This window comes from Thalassophryne amazonica, chromosome 17, assembly GCF_902500255.1.
Source record: "Thalassophryne amazonica chromosome 17, fThaAma1.1, whole genome shotgun sequence".
NCBI classification, from domain to species: Eukaryota; Metazoa; Chordata; class Actinopteri; order Batrachoidiformes; family Batrachoididae; genus Thalassophryne; species Thalassophryne amazonica.
In genome coordinates, this window is record NC_047119.1 from 2969650 (window position 1) to 2987155 (window position 17506).

Sequence of the window (17506 nt, forward strand, 5' to 3'; positions counted from 1 at the left end):
AGGGCTGAGACTTTGCAGAGCTGAATAAGGGTTTTTGTAGGTGAGACAGTGTCTGGACTGAGATTCTGCCCGTGTGTTTGCTCTGAAGGGGGGAAGAATCAGATTGCAGGATGGCAGAAGGACCCTAAAGGATCTGAAAAGAGGAGAGCAGAGGTTTGTGCGTGGAACTTGAGAAGCAGCGGCAAGTCTTTTGTCTTGAGGTCTCCCCGCACAGTTGGACCGGATCTGACCATGAAGATGAGCATGGTAACTATCTCTTAACACTCTTTCAGGTGCCATTCAAGTCCTCTCACACTGTGTTTACAAACGAGTCATATTTTAGGACGTGACGACTCGCAGAAACGTGGACTGTTTATCTTTTTGGAGACGATTTTACGCGCTTTTTACGCACTGTGTGCAGGGTTCCAGAGCGCTCGCTGAGGCACGCAGGTCCACATCTGCAGGAGCAGTCCGTCTTTCTGCTCGCTCAGACAGACTTAACAAATCACCTTCTTGACGACAGAGCGTACTTAGCACCTTCTGCTGCAAAAGCGAACGCGTCAAAGCGCCGTCAGATGGTTTATTTTGACTCGCAGACACTCGGTGAGAAGTCAGTGTTGTGTTTGAGGCACCGGTGCAATGCATACGGGCCAGCTGCCAACTGTCTGGGTCAGAGTGGCCAAGTAGGTAGCTCTGCTGTCTGGGCTGACGGAGAGAAATGCGCACGAAAGAAACTCACAAGTTGCAAAATTTTGCATTCCGATGCCATTTGTTTCGTGGACACTGGGCATCACTTTTCTGCTTGTAAGCTCACTTTTCTAGTCAGCATATTTGTTACCATAGTTCGTTCTGTCAGCACGTAACACTTCTTTAGGGTCTTGCACTGTCATCAATGAGATTTAAAGATTTCTCGTAGAGTCCAAAAGTGATGAGTGAGAACCACGAGGATCCAAATCAAGCCTGAGGATCAGCTGTATCCTACGTGCAGTGATGCCGGTAACGCGTTAATTAGTAACGCGTTACTCTAATCTGACCACTTTTTTTAGTAACGAGTAATCTAACGCGTTAATCTTTCCAAATCAGTAATCAGATTAAAGTTACTTCTCCATGTCACTGTGTGTTACTATTATTTTTACATTGTGGGTCGATAGCAGCATTAAACTTGGTCCGTGGGCAGGAGGTCGGGGTTCAATTGAACTGCCCACTTTAAGCAGAGCTGTGAGCTTTTCATCCACGGTTTTCTGTAGCAGCTCGTCCTCACCTCTTAAAGCGCGGTGATCAGCACACCAGCACTGAGCTTTACAAACATTTTTAGACTTTTTTTCCTCCTTTATTTAGAATTGTGAGCTGAGCTGCTCTGTATCTGGTCGTTAAAAACAGCTGATCCTCCACGAGGCGTCAACAACTAACACTATTTTCCACTCAAATGCACCTAAACTCTCTTTCTGAGGACCACATGATGTGAAAACGCAATAAAACTTTCTTACCTGTAAATCTGGTCATGTTTTCCTGCATAAATAAATGTTATCCATTCTTTGTGCTCAAACGCCAAAGCAGGGGCGAATCCAGATGGAATGGGGGTGTGGGGCAAGGATGTGCCCCCCTCCCCCACAACACCCCTAGATTAAAGGTGCAATTTTGAAGCCGTTTTTTATTACAACTACTAATATTGCTTAAAATAATAATAATTTCGACAAGTAAAATGTTTAGAGAGAATTTAAATGTTAGAAAAATGTTAGAATTTAATAGTTACATTTATAAACAATGTAGGTTCGAAATTGCAAGTTTTACTGTTGCAGTGCTGTCAACAGTTAAATATGAGGTCAAGAAAGAGGTCTTTATTTTACTTTTTTATAAAACAAGTATTTATTTTCATTGAAGTCAAGAAAGGGTGACTATAAAGTGAGTTTTGGCAAAACAGGTATCATTGTCATGTTGAGGTGGCAGAGGGTTGTTGTCGGCAGCTGGGGAAAGTAACTAAAAAAGTAACTAGTAACCTAACTTAGTTACTTTTACAATTGAGTAATCAGGAAAGTAAATAAGTTACTTTTTCAAGGAGTAATCAGTAATTGGATTACTTTTTCAAAGTAACTGTGGCAACACTGCCTACGTGTGACATTAAGTTGTGCATTACATTTGAAGTTATTCTCCAAATTCTTCCCTCCTCCTACAGGAACGCAGGTTGATCGGCCAAGCCAAATTTCCAATATAGACTTCCTTTCTTGGACCTACACCTGAACTGATTTGGCTGATGGATGATATGAATGCAGAGGTGATTCCCAGCAAGATGTGGAAGTGCTGGCATTCAGGGGAGATCTAGACCTGGATGAGCCATCGAGCACCACATCAAGAAGCTTTTGCAGTGAGAAACCATGGATTTGTTACACCGTAGCATCCGACCCTTCCTATGCGTTTGACTGGTTTGTAGCATCCTCTGCCCCACCACATCCCATGTCAGATCTTTCCCTGAATTATGGAAATTTTGTGGAAGATGCTGACTTGGACGTTGAGCCTGGTGGTAATGGGAGCTTCGGAATTGGAAAGCATCAGCAGACTTTCACACAAATCTCAAGGTAGGATGTTGACGGTGCTCCAGTCAGGCAATTTCAGGCAACCAGAGCTGGGTTTTATGAAGCAGTACTATAAAGTCATCATCTGAGACTCATGAGACCAGTGGTTAAAATTTGGTATCAGAAAAAAAAAAAATACAGTGTATTTAGAAAGTATTGCAGCCCAACACTTTTTCCACATTTTATTTTGTTACAGCCTTATTCCAAAATGCAGGAAATTAATTTTCCTCTCAAAATTCTACTCACAACACCTCATAATGACAACATGAAAAAAGTTTTTTTTTTTTTTGCAAATTTATTACAAATAAATACTAAGAAATCACATGTACATAAGTATTCACATCCTTTACTCAATACTTCATTGATGCACCTTTGGCAGTAATTCCAGCCTCAAGTCTTCTTGAATATGATGCCTCAAACTTGGTGCACCTATGTTTGGGCAGTTTGGTCCATTCCTCTTTGCAGCACCTCTCAAGCTCCATCAGGTTGGATGGGGAGCGTCGGTGCACAGACATTTTCAGATCTCTTCAGAGATGTTCAGTCGGATTCAGGTCTGGGCTCTGTCTGGACCACTCAAGGACATTCACAGAGTTGTCCTGAAGCCACTCTGTTATCTTGGCTGTGTGTTTAGGGTCATTGTCCTGCTGAAAGATGAATCGTCGCCCCAGTCTGAGGTCAAGAGCGCTCTGGAGCAGGTTTTCATCCAGGATGTCTCTGTACATTGCTGCATTCATCTTTCCCTCAATCCTGACTAGTCTCCCAATTCCTGCTGCTGAAAAACATCCCCACAGCATGACACTGCCACCGCCATGCTTCACTGTAGGGATGGTGCCTGGTTTCCTCCAAACATGACGCCAAAGAGTTCAATCTTTGGGCCCTGTCCCACTGGCGTTTAGGAGGATTTGCGCATGAAATGAGGAGACAAAAGCTGAGCGCCCGCAACAAAGGTGGGCGGAAATGACAAATGTCCCACGGTGGATCAGCGAATACATGAGGAAGAAAATCGGATATAACAGGGAACAAAAGCGAAGGCGACCGCAGAGGCGCCCCCATGAGGGGCACAGCGACCGTGATGCACTTGCTCCATCAGTGCCCACTCTGTCTGCATGCGCGACATATCAATTGCGACCGTGATGTGGTCATGCTGGGCACGCGTCATATCTGTTTTGCACACTGTCCCGGTCCGCTGCCAAGCCGCGCCAACCCGTCGGTTGTGGATATCAGCGGATGACAGAGGATATGCGGCGCGTTGGTTGTGTATGTCCTGCGTATGTCTTCAGGCAGTGATGCGGCTCTCATCCGCAGCAGGATTTTTGAGCTGCTCAAAAATCCTGGCTGCGGACATGCGTGCCTCTGTGGATGATCACGGACGTGTTCGGATGGCGGCCGACTCATACAGGAATGTTACACAGTTATTGCGGTTGTTTGGCGGATGTGGGCCACTTTTGTGTGCATTCCATCCACAAATCCTCCTAAACGCCAGTGGGACAGGGCCCTTAGTCTCATCAGACCAGAGAATTTTGTTTCTCCTGGTCTGAGAGTCCTTCAGGTGCCTTATGTCAAACTCCAGGTGGGCTGCCATGTGCCTTTTACTAAGGAGTGGCTTCCATCTGGCCACTCTACCATACAGGCCTGATTGGTGGATTGCTGCAGAGATGATTGTCCCTCTGGAAGGTTCTCCTCTCTCCACAGAGGAATGCTGGAACTCTGACAGAGTGACCATTGGGTTCTTGGTCACCTCCCTGACTAAGGTCCTTCTCCTTCAATCACTTAGTTTAGACGGGCGTCCAGCTCTAGGCAGAGTCCTGGTGGATCTGAACTTCTTCCATTTACAGATGATGGAGGCCACTGTGCTCATTGGGACCTTCAAAGCAGCAGAAATGTTTCTGTTCCCTTCCCAAGATTTGTGCCTCCAGACAATCCTGTCTCGGAGGTCTACAGACAATTCCTTTGACTTCATGCTTGGTTTGTGCTCTGACTGTCAACTGTGGGACCTTATATGTAGACAGGTGTGTGTCTTTCCAAATCATGTCCAATCAACTGAATTTACCCCAGGTGGACTCCATTTAAGCTGTAGAAACATCTCAAGGATGATCAGTGGAAACAGGAGGCACCTGAGCTCAATTTTGAGCTTCATGGCAAAGACTGTGAATACTTATGGACATGTGATTTTGTACTGTTTTTATTTTTAATAAATGAGCAAACATCTTAAAAAAAAACTTTTTACATTGTCATTATGGGGTGTTGTTTGTACAATTTTAAGAAAAAAAAAATTTCATCCATTTTGGTATAAAGCTGTAACATAACAAAATGTGGAAAAAGTGAAGCACTGTGAATACTTTCTGGATGCACTATACAGCACTATGAGCCATTTTAAGGTCCATGATTAGAGATTCTTTAAATAAGAGATGTCCTAGGCTAATGTTGAGCAATTTCAATGCAAATATCTTGAATTGTTTTCTCCTTTGCACATATTCGATTACCTGAAAACACTATACCTTTGGACTCAAGTTACTCACTCACTCATCTTCAATCGCTTACTCCAATTAAGGGTCAGGGGTAGCTGGATACTATCTCAGCAGTCATAGGATGTGAGGCGGGGTTCACCCTGGTCAGGACACCAGTCTGTTGCAGGGCCACATATAGACAACATAGGTGTCAACCTGACTTCAGAAAGGGCAAAGATGGTGCAGGTTTTTTGTAACCACCAACTCGACCAGGTGATTTCACTGATTAACAGCACATGGGATGAGATCATCAATGAAGTCACCTGATGGAGTTTGTGGTTACAAAGAAACCTGCACCGTCTTTGCCCTTTCTGGAGTCAGGTTGACACCTATGAGAAAAACAAACACATTCACACCCACATTCACACCTACAGACAACTTAAAGTTTCCAGTCCACCTAACCTGCATGTCTTTGGAAGGAGGAGGAAGCCGGAGCACCCGGAGGAAGCCCACACAAACACGGGGAGAACATGCAAACTCCACACAGAAAGGCCACAGGTGGGAATTGAACCCATGACCTTCTTCTTTGAGGCAACATTGCTAACCACTAAGCCAAAGTGCTGCCTGGACAAGAGTTAGTTGGGTTTAATTGGTCTGGTCTGTCCCCATAGCACACCTCCAATGTTAGTCTTTGACTAAAGTTTGAGTACGACGCCTTAATGTCAGTCTGTTGTAGTTCTGCTTCATAACACCAGGCTCAGATATCATTGTTAGTCATAAACTATTCTAATCTCAATACAAATTCTCTTCTTTTCTGATTGTGCCATCCTTTGCTGTAAAAGAGGAGTTCCTGTCCTACCTGCAGCACTATCAGTTGACTGTCCCGGTGCGGGTGGACGAGAACGGTGAGTTCCTGAGCTATACCCTGAAGCACCACCGGCCGGGCCGACGGAGACGGGGTGCACCAGACTCTGTGACGGCGCCCACCCTGGAACAAGACCTACCCGACTCTCGCCTCTTCTACAGACTCTCGGCCTACGGAAAACACTTTTACTTGAACCTGACACTCAACCCGCACCTGGTGTCAAAACATTTCACAGTGGAGTACTGGGGCAGAGAGGGGGTGGACTGGCGTCACAACATGGTAGATAACTGTCACTACGTTGGGTTTTTGCAAAATCAGCTTGGCACAACCAGAGTGGCGCTTAGCAACTGCAGGGGCCTGGTGAGTACAACTGGACTTTTTCTTTATTACCAGTGGAAGTTGTTTATTCACTGCCTTTTTCCTGATACAGCTGACAGAAAACTAATATACCACATACTTAGCTTGTGCTGCTCACACGTCAGCCAGCCTTCTAATGGCAGTGCCAAAAGATTAGACCAACTGGAGTTAGTTTCAGAGTATCTTGGCGTCTTTCCACTTGGCACAAAGAGTCTGCAAGCGACTTGGTGCGAGGCGATGCTCGCAGCGGTGGGGGATTGCAGCTCAGTGGTGTCTTAGCGATAAGCATCAGGGCTTTTCCTCCCATTTGTGCATTAAATATCACGCTTTATTCCCAAAGTGTAAAAGCCGCGGTAGCGGCAATCACATTTCTTTGCTGGATCTTTTTTTTTTTTTTTGCGGTGGAGGGTGTGTGTGTGTGGGGGGGTGGTGGTGGTGGAGGTTCAGCACAATGTGTTTAACAGCCTATGAGCAAAGCTGTCTTGGGGTTAAGTCGTAATCATGAATATTATAAAACAAACTGAGCTCCAGTAACGAGGCGTCTAATTATCCTGTCTCAGCTTTTCATCCTCAAGTTTTTATTCACATGCTGTCCAGGTTTTTGTTGCCGATCAGCAAACTGAAGGAAATGTAACAGGCTGTTATCCCTCCTTCCTTCAGAATAACTCTAAAGAAGGAAAAAGTCCTGTCCTGTCTTATTGGCAAATGTAATCACGGGGAGAAAACATCTGTTAACCGTGTTGGCAAGACCTGTAACGAGTATCATAAATTGAATTACCATTTGCCCTGTTTTCTTCCAGGACCAAAAATGGACAAAAGCTTGCGTGTGCTTGTAATGTAATCAGATGTCTGAACAGTTTGAAATCTTGACATCACACACCATTAAAGCTTTACTCAAAAATGTGTTTGCTGTTACTATGTGCCAGAAAGCTAAGTTGTTAATTGGCCTTGTTGCAGGTTTTAGTGTTTTGTGCGTTCTCTTTTGTTCTTTGGGGATCTTAGACAGTAAAGAACATTGTGTGATTATGTTTGTTGTCTGACTATTTAATGTTGTAACCGGTCATTTAAACCTGCTGATGCACACTTGCCAAAACAGGCCAATCCCGGTTTCACCTGCATCACCACCATTCCACAACATAGATGGTGAACTCTGAGTGGAAATTAAATCAGCAATATCACTTTGATTTAATTTGGTCTACGCAAATTAAAAGACTTCTTATAACGTTATCTAATTTGTGAGTGTGCCAAGAAAATTTTATGTTTGAGTTAGAGGTAAAACCTAGAATCTGCAACCCCATTTCGGACCTGCAACACATCCCACAAAAAGTTGGCAAAGGAGCAATTTAAGGCCTGTAATGAGGTCAATAAATAATAAATAATGATGCGATTGTGAACAGGTGACGTCAACAGGTGACAGTAATCATGATTTGGAACAAAAGCAATAGTCACAAAAGCCTGAGACTTTAAGGAGCAAAGATGGGCAAAAGATCTCCTGTTGATCAACATACAGTTATGCTCAAAAGTTTACATACTCTGGCAGACTTTTTGTGGGGTTTTTTTTTTTTTTTGGTCATTTTTCAGAGAATATGAATGGTAACACAAAAACCTTTTTTCACTCAAGAAGGATATTCTGTCACCAAAACAGATCAAATCTAGGCTTGCATCTCAGATCTTATGGCAATTTGTAGCTAAATGTTCAGGACTTCTTTTTAAGAAAATCCTCCTCTATACCACTTCATCATGAAGCTGTATAACTGGCAGCAGTGGGAACAGCTAACCAAAAGTTAGCTTCGATAGCAGCTAATCAGCTAACTGAAAAGTTATCTTTTATGAAGCTAAACTGATAAACCACCCATAAAATTATTGGAAGCTACAGCTAACCGATAACTTCCATTATTATATGATGGTGGGATTTTGCCAACTTCTGATTGGTCCATTCACCACTTTCTGAGCTGTACCACATGCCGAGTTGACCACTGGTGGAGCCGAGTAGACCGCGCGTGTGAAACGAGTACACCTCGCGTGCAGCGTAGCGCTAGCTAATCGAGCGACACCTTCTATCGATAACAATCAATCAGATAACGTGATACAATGCCTACTTTGGCTGTCAGTTTGTTGAGAAGGTGGCAGAAGACAGGTTTGCGTCTGTTAGTGACACTGACTTAAAACAAATTTTACACGAAAAAGATGTGAAGAACACCCGCAGAAATACACAGTCAGCAGCCAACCTGTTTCACAAGTACGTCACTGAAAAGGGACATGCGTCCAACTTTGACACTTATGACAGAAGGATGCTTGACGGAGTACTCGGTCGATTTTATGCGGAAGCTAGACAGGCGAATGGCGAACTTTATAGGAAAACAAGCCTGATGACTCTTCATCACGGACTTAACAGGCGTCTCCAGTCGATCGATGGGATGTCAGTTGGTGCAGTATGACAGTAATAATAAAGAGTTGAAACTTGAGATTGATTTTTCAGTTTTAGTATGTTTGACAAACTCCCAATTTTCTTGTTTACCATATAATAAAGCAGTTATAGACTTTCGATTTCGGTGTACCCGTGATTATGCGGACGGTGAACCCCATCCTGACCAGGTCCGCATAATCACGGGTACACCAAAATCAAAAGTGTATAATTGTATAGTATTGTCTCTGGTACACTTGCAACTACTAACAAGCTGATTTTGAGTTTTAACACCATGGTCGCTTCTGGTAGTGTCAAAGGCAACCATCAGCTCAAACAATGAGTCAGCATTCTGTGTTTGTGCGCCCTACCCACTGCTGGAAGCTACAGTTTACTGCAAAGCTTGCAGCAGTAAAGCAGCTGAGAGGAGCAGTGAAGCTCAGCTCTACACACACACAAAAAAATACATCATTATTCCTTTACAGAATACAGCAGTGCGGAGGTCTTGGAAAATGAAGCAGTTTTGACTTATGGTTTTGATTTATAAATAAAATTAATACGGATAACTCCATTAATGTCAATTCTGTCATTTGTACAAAGTTAAAATATAACATATTTCTTTTCATTTTAAATAAAGCACTAATTCTGAAGTTTTGAAACAAATACAGACAGATGCCAAAGGGATTATAGGTAAAGTGTGCCTCCGCTAACACTGATTGGTTGACTCATTCATTCTATGTAAAAGCCAACACATTAATGTGAGGTGTGTGTTGGTGTTTACATATAAATGTGCTTTTGTAAAATATGACATTTTTTTATTTGTAAAAAAAAAAAAGGCATTTGCAAAAGCCAAAAGTCAAGTTGTGATTAGACAATCGTCTGATGTAACTGGAGTCAAAATAAATTTAACACTGCCATCTACTGGTGCCCAGAAGCTCAGTACCTAGAGTGAATACTGTCATGAACAGTACTGGTCAGGAGATAGCAGTAGAGACCCTGAAAACTTGCTAAAACAAATATTCCAAATAAATAATCCGTCTGTGTCTACATTTAAGATGCGTGGAATTTAATAAACGCAAACCAAATTTCAGACATCTTATATATATTACTCTGGAAGAAAGAGGACAGACAGTGTTTGACATAAGCAAGACGTTAAAGAACAAACAGAAAGCGATAGCAGCTCACAGTGTTTCCAGTTGAAAATAATGGAGAAGCAACCTGAGCTTCTTCTGGCATTTTTACATAAAACAAACACAATAACAACGTCTATAAACCCAGAGAATATATTCACAAGAGTTTTAGGCACAAAATACAAAGAGTTTAATGCTGTTGTCTGTGTGGAGCCTGATCAGAGCATCGCACATACATTTCTCCTGTTGTGAATGTACTGAGATTACCCATAATGCACTGGACACAGCATGTCCACACTAAAACCTTCAAAATTAGTGCATTACTTTAAAAATAAAACATATCTGATATTTTCAATTTATAAAACTTCAGAAGTGTTGTTAATTTTAATAATTTGTCATTAATTTAAATAACTTGTCTGAAATTTATTTGGTTAAAATTTTAACCATAAGTTAAAACTGAATGCCTCTGGATAACTTGGGTGATATTGCCAGCAAACTACACTCAACAAAAATATAAACGCAACACTTTTGGTTTTGCTCCCATTTTGTATGAGATGAACTCAAAGATCTAAAACTTTTTCCACATACACAATATCACCATTTCCCTCAAATATTGTTCACAAACCAGTCTAAATCTGTGATAGTGAGCACTTCTCCTTTGCTGAGATAATCCATCCCACCTCACAGGTGTGCCATATCAAGATGCTGATTAGACACCATGATTAGTGCACAGGTGTGCCTTAGACTGCCCACAATAAAAGGCCACTCTGAAAGGTGTAGTTTTATCACACAGCACAATGCCACAGATGTCGCAAGATTTGAGGGAGCGTGCAGTTGGCATGCTCTGTGGACCAACATTCCACAGGCCACAACTGACAACCTGATCAACTCTATGCGAAGGAGATGTGTTGCACTGCATGAGGCAAATGGTGGTCACACCAGATACTGACTGGTATCTCCCCCAATAAAACAAAACTGCACCTTTCAGAGTGGCCTTTTATTGTGGGCAGTCTAAGGCACACCTGTGCACTAATCATGGTGTCTAATCAGCATCTTGATATGGCACACCTGTGAGGTGGGATGGATTATCTCAGCAAAGGAGAAGTGCTCACTATCACAGATTTAGACTGGTTTGTGAACAATATTTGAGGGAAATGGTGATATTGTGTATGTGGAAAAAGTTTTAGATCTTTGAGTTCATCTCATACAAAATGGGAGCAAAACCAAAAGTGTTGCGTTTTTATTTTTGTTGAGTGTAGTATGGGGTCGAAAGAAATTAGTTTTTTTTTTCTTTTTTCTGTGAGCACTTCTTTCTCTGCAGAGGATAGAGCGGTTTCTCCTGAAACTAGCTCTCCTGTGTTTGCAGAGGATAGAACTGTCCATCTACTATACTCAAATCTTTGATGTCAGACTTTGTAAATGTTAGCAGTCGAAAAAGTATCGGACCAAAATTTATCAGAAGATAATTAGTCTGCTGATGGTTTTCAAAATGATCTGAAAAGCTAATCCAATAATGAAGACATTAGCTTCGATAATTAGCAGTTAGCAGATTAGCGGATACAAAATGCAAAATTTACACTGTGCACAGTTTCTCCAGTCACAGCCACAGAAGCTTGTAACCTCTGGGCTATCTGGGTGTCTTGGTGGCTTTTCTCACTCTTCTCTTTCTTGCACAGTCACTCAGTTTTTGAGAACTGTCTACTCCATGCAGATTTACCATACAGTGTCATACGGTTTGTATTTCTTCATAACTGATGTACATAAAGTCCAAGAGATATTCAGTGGCAGCTTCACCACCAGAGAGCCTCGTCCACAACCACCACAAAAGACTCCAAGCTGTTATTGATGTTAAAGGGGCAATACACAGTCTTAAAAACAGGTGGATGGAAACTTTTGATCAGAGTCATTTGGGTAGTTTCTGTTGTCATTATGATTTATAAAGAGAAAACGCACAATAAATGGCTTCACACAACCACTAACCATGAGTGAAAGAAAAAATTGTGTTATAATTGTTATTCTCTGAAAAATGGCCAGAAAATCAAAAATTGTGCTAGGGTATATACAGTGAGGAAAATAAGTATTTGAACACCCTGCGATTTTGCAAGTTCTCCCACTTAGAAATCATGGAGGGGTCTGAAATTTTCATCTTAGGTGCATGTCCACTGTGAGAGACATAATCTAAAAAAAAAAAAAAAAATCCGGAAATCACAATGTATGATTTTTTTTAATAATTTATTTGTATGTTATTGCTGCAAATAAGTATTTGAACACTTGTGAAAATCAATGTTAATATTTGGTACAGTAGCCTTTGTTTGCAATTACAGAGGTCAAACGTTTTCTGTAGTTTTTCACCAGGTTTTCACACACTGCAGCAGAGATTTTGGCTCATTCCTCCATACAGATCTTCTCTAGATCTTTCAGGTTTGGAGTTTCAGCTCCCTCCAAAGATTTTCTATTGAGTTCAGGTCTGGAGACTGGCCAGGCCACTCCAGGACCTTGAAATGCTTCTTACAGAGCCCCTCCTTAGTTGCCCTGGCTGTGTGTTTGGGGTCATTGTCATGCTGAAGACCCAGCCATGACCCATCTTCAGTGCTTTTACTGAGGGAAGGAGGTTGTTTGACAAAATCTCGCAATACATGACCCCATCCATCCTCCCTTCAACACGGTGCAGTCGTCCTGTCCCCTTTGCAGAAAAGCACCCCCAGAGTATGATGTTTCCACCCCCATGCTTCACGGTTGGGATGGTTTTCTTGGGGTTGTTCTCATCCTCTAAACATGGTAAGTGGAGTTGATTCCAAAAAGCTCTATTCTGGTCTCATCTGACCACATGACCTTCTCCCATGCCTCCTCTGGATCATCCAGATGGTCACTGATGAACTTCAAACAGGCCTGGACATGTGCTGGCTTGAGCAGGGGGACCTTGCTGCCCTGCAGGATTTTAAACCATGACAGCATCATGTGTTACTAATGTAATCTTTGTGACTGTGGTCCCAGCTCTCTTCAGGTCATTGACCAGGTCCTCCTGTGTAGTTCTAAGCTTTCTCAGAATCATCCTTACCCCATAAAGTGAGATCTTGCATGGAATCCCAGACCGAGGGAGATTAACAGTCATCTTGTGTTTCTTCCACTTTCTAATAAATAATCATAACAGTTGTTGTCTTCTACCAAGCTGCTTGCCTGTTGTCCTGTAGTCCATCCCAGCCTTGTGCAGGTCTACAGTTTTGTCCCTGGTGTCCTTAGACAGCTCTTTGGTCTTGGCTATGGTGGACAGGTTGGAGTGTGATTGACAGAGTGTGAGTCTTTTATACAGGTAACAAGTTCAAACAGGTGCAATTAATACAGGTAAAGAGTGCAGAATAAGAGGGCTTCTTAAAGAAAAATTAACAGGTCTGTGTGAGCCAGAATACTTGCTGGTTGGTAGGTGTTCAAATACTTATATGCAGCAGTAACATACAAATAAATAATTAAAAAATCATACATTGTGATTTCCAGATTTTGTTTTTCGATTATGTCTCTCACAGTGGACATGCACCTAAGATGAAAATTTCAGACCCCTCCATGATTTCTAAGTGGGAGAACTTGCAAAATCGCAGGGTGTTCAAATACTGATTTTCCTCACTGTAAATGTTTGAGCACAACTGCAGTGGGAGATAATTATTGTGATGTTCAAAGTCAATGTTCCTCAATTAAGGATAAGAAGGGATTTGCATATTTCTCCCACTATAGTGCATAATATCATTCAGTGATTTAAGAAATCTGGAGGAATTCAGTGCGTAAAGTGCAATAGCACAAGCCTAAGGTGAACATCCATGATCTCTGAGCCCTCAGCTGGCACTGCATCAAGAACAGTCATTTATCAACAGCTGATATTAGAGATTATTTGGGAAAACCTTGTCAAGAACTACAATGCAGACTTGCATTCATAAATGGCACTTTACTGAGCAAAAAAGAAGCCTGAGCTTAACCTTGTCCAGAAATGGTGTCGACTTCTCTGGACTTGGAGGCATCTGAATTGGACCATCATATAGTAAGGAACAGCAAGGAACTTAATCCTCGCATTGCTCCCGGTGTGTAGTGAGCGCCTTGCATGGTAGCACCTTCACATTAGTGTGTGAATGTGTTTGAGTGAATGGGTGAATGTGAGGCATCATTGTAAAGGGCTGTGAGCATCTGATGCAGATGGAAAAGCTCTATATATAAATGCAGTCCATCTACCATTTATACATCTGGAAAATATGAGGCTTAATATAAAATACTGCTTTAATCAGGAGTGAATGTGCCTTCAGTCCACAGAAAACTGGACTTATCAGTATTTTATCTTTCCCCTGTTTGGTCTCTGGAACAGTTCAGCTGGGAACACCTCTGCAACTTGGGCCAGACCTGTGCCAGCAACCTGGCTCTGGCCAAGACTCAGAGCACTCACTCTAGTCAAAGAAACTGGACTTTGTGGACATAACACACTCAGTGTGGTTCAGACTGTAACACATGTCTACAAGACAAATATGTTGGGGTGCATCGTAGACAAACTGCATCAGGCAGTGAAGCATAGCATGTCCTCAAGTATGCACAGCTGTAGTATGCACATATTGATGCAAACACATTTTGCTGTCAGCACATCCTCCTTCTTCTTTGACAAAAAGCACCACGTTTCAGCACCAGGGACAGCTCCAGTGGGAGTGACAGCAAAAAGAGAAGGCAGTCTCATAAATTGGTGCCACATGTGCATCACAACACAACAGTGTTGCCACCATCATGCACATGTGTGTGCATCAGTGTTTTTTGCAAAAGTCATATACACTCAACAAAAATATAAACGCAACACTTTTGGTTTTGCTCCCATTTTGTATGAGATGAACTCAAAGATCTAAAACTTTTTCCACATACACAATATCACCATTTCCCTCAAATATTGTTCACAAAACAGACTAAATCTGTTATAGTGAGCACTTCTCCTTTGCTGAGATAATCCATCCCACCTCACAGGTGTGCCATATCAAGATGCTGATTAGACACCATGATTAGTGCACAGGTGTGCCTTAGACTGCCCACAATAAAAGGCCACTCTGAAAGGTGCAGTTTTATCACACAGCACAATGCCACAGATGTCGCAAGATTTGAGGGAGCGTGCAATTGGCATGCTGACAGCAGGAATGTCAACCAGAGCTGTTGCTCATGTATTGAATGTTCATTTCTCTACCATAAGCCGTCTCCAAAGGCGTTTCAGAGAATTTGGCAGTACATCCAACCAGCCTCACAACCGCAGACCACGTGTAACCAACCACCCCAGGACCTCCACATCCAGCATGTTCACCTCCAAGATCGTCTGAGACCAGCCACTCGGACAGCTGCTGAAACAGTCGGTTTGCATAACCAAAGAATTTCTGCACAAACTGTCAGAAACTGTCTCAGGGAAACTCATCTGCATGCTCGTCGTCCTCATCGGGGTCTCGACCTGAGTCCAGTTCATCGTCGTAACCGACTTGAGTGGGCAGATGCTCACATTGGCTGGCGTTTGGCACATTGGAGAGGTGTTTGAGGTTTGAGTTCATCTCATACAAAATTGGAGCAAAACCAAAAGTGTTGCGTTTATATTTTTGTTGAGTGTATATATACGAGGTCTGTCAATAAAGCAACGGTCCTTTTTATTTTTTTCAAAAACTATATGGATTTCATTCATATGTTTTTACGTCAGACATGCTTGAACCCTCGTGCGCATGCGTGAGTTTTTCCACGCCTGTCGGTGACGTCATTCGCCTGTGAGCACTCCTTGTGGGAGGAGTCGTCCAGCCCCTCGTCGGAATTCCTTTGTCTGAGAAGTTGCTGAGAGACTGGCGCGTTGTTTGATCAAAATTTTTCTAAACCTGTGAGACACATCGAAGTGGACACGGTTCGAAAAATTAAGATGGTTTTCAGTGAAAATTTTAACGGCTGATGAGAGATTTTGAGGTGATTCTGTCGCTTTAAGGACTTCCCACGGTGCGAGACGTTGCTCAGCGCTCTCAGCCGCCGTCGTCAGCCTGTTTCAAGCTGAAAACCTCCACATTTCAGGCTCTATTGATCCAGGACGTCGTGAGAGAACAGAGAAGTTTCAGAAGAAGTCGGTTTCAGCATTTTATCCGGATATTCCACTGTTAAAGGAGATTTTTTTAATGAAAGACGTGCGGACGGGTCCGCGCGTCGGGACGCAGCCGACGCGGTGCGGCGGCACAGGAAAAACACCTCTGTCTTGATAACCATTTGTAAAATCCAGGCGGCTTTTGATGGCTTTCAGTGGAGTGAGTATATGAGAAATTGTTTAACAGCAGGACATGTTCCAACTTGTCCTTAAGGCTTTCAACAGAGGTGTTTTTCCTGTGGCGGAGCGCGGACCTGTCCGCACATCTTTCATTAAAAAAATCTCCTTTAACAGTGGAATATCCGGATAAAATGCTGAAACCGACTTCTTCTGAAACTTCTCTGTTCTCTCACGACGTCCTGGATCAATAGAGCCTGAAATGTGGAGGTTTTAAGCTTGAAACAGGCTGACGACGGCGGCTGAGAGCGCTGAGCGACGTCTCGCACCGTGGGAAGTCCTTAAAGCGACAGAATCACCTCAAAATCTCTCATCAGCCGTTAAAATTTTCACTGAAAACCATCTTAATTTTTCGAACCGTGTCCACTTCGATGTGTCTCACAGGTTTAGAAAAAATTTTGATCAAACAACGCGCCAGTCTCTCAGCAACTTCTCAGACAAAGGAATTCCGACAAGGGGCTGGACGACTCCTCCCACAAGGAGTGCTCACAGGCGAATGACGTCACCGACATGCGTGGAAAAACTCACGCATGCGCACGAGGGTTCAAGCATGTCTGACGTAAAAACATATGAATGAAATCCATATAGTTTTTGAAAAAAATAAAAAGGACCGTTACTTTATTGACAGCCCTCGTATATATATATATATATGTGTGTGTGTGTGTGTGTATCACTGTAACTTTTTTCCAACAAAGTTGGAGACAATATTCTTGAGGGACTGTGTGACAGAGACTGTCGGTGACTCTCCTAAAATCACAGACAGCCTTATCTCTGTGTCACCCAGACTTTGGTCACTAGTTAGTGCCCAGGTCTCACAACCACATAGCAAGACTAGAAAAAAATAAGGAATTTAAGACCCAAAGTTTTCTTTTTTTTTAATTTAAAAAATCCCAGTATCACTAAACACCTCTATCCAGGGACCTAAGGAGCTCTTCCCAGGCCTCACTCAATCTTAATGTCCATTGATACCTCAAAGATCACAGCATCATCTGCAAAGCCAAGGTCAGTCAAGCTCTCCTTGCTTGCAGAGGACTCTAAGCCATGGGTTTCCACAACCCTACCCAACATCCAGTTCATGCAAATATTGAACAGTGTAAAAGCCAAAACACGTCCCTGATGAACACTTGTTTTCACTGGGACAACGTCAGAGACATGGCCCTGTGCTATGCAGCACACACGTTACCTGTGATTAGGTTGGCTGTGAGGTCCAGCAACTTACTGGGGATCCCATTAATCCTGAGGATGTCCCATGCAGCAGCCCAACCAAGTAAATGAAACACTGCAAAAATCAGCATAGGCTCAACAGAAGTAGTGACAATATTCAGCCTTGCATTCACTTGCAGAGCAAGGATGCTGGTAATAGTTGTCTTACTGGTCATGAAGCCAGATTACCCTGGACCCTGAGCAGCAAGTAACTGGGATGGAATCCTGTTGAGAATGATCCTTGTGATTACCTTTCCCA

General features: G+C 42.8%; 1 protein-coding gene across 1 annotated transcript in view; it reads left to right on the forward strand.

Annotated features, from left to right (window-relative positions):
• The window catches only part of adamts6 (ADAM metallopeptidase with thrombospondin type 1 motif, 6), a 169174-nt gene continuing 151668 nt past the window's right edge, over nt 1-17506 (forward strand). The window contains exons 1-3 of the mRNA XM_034191495.1: nt 1-246; nt 2153-2552; nt 5839-6221. Of these exons, the coding sequence (XP_034047386.1) occupies nt 2453-2552; nt 5839-6221 (483 nt within the window). The 5' untranslated portion in view covers nt 1-246; nt 2153-2452. The remainder of the gene's footprint in view (nt 247-2152; nt 2553-5838; nt 6222-17506) is intronic.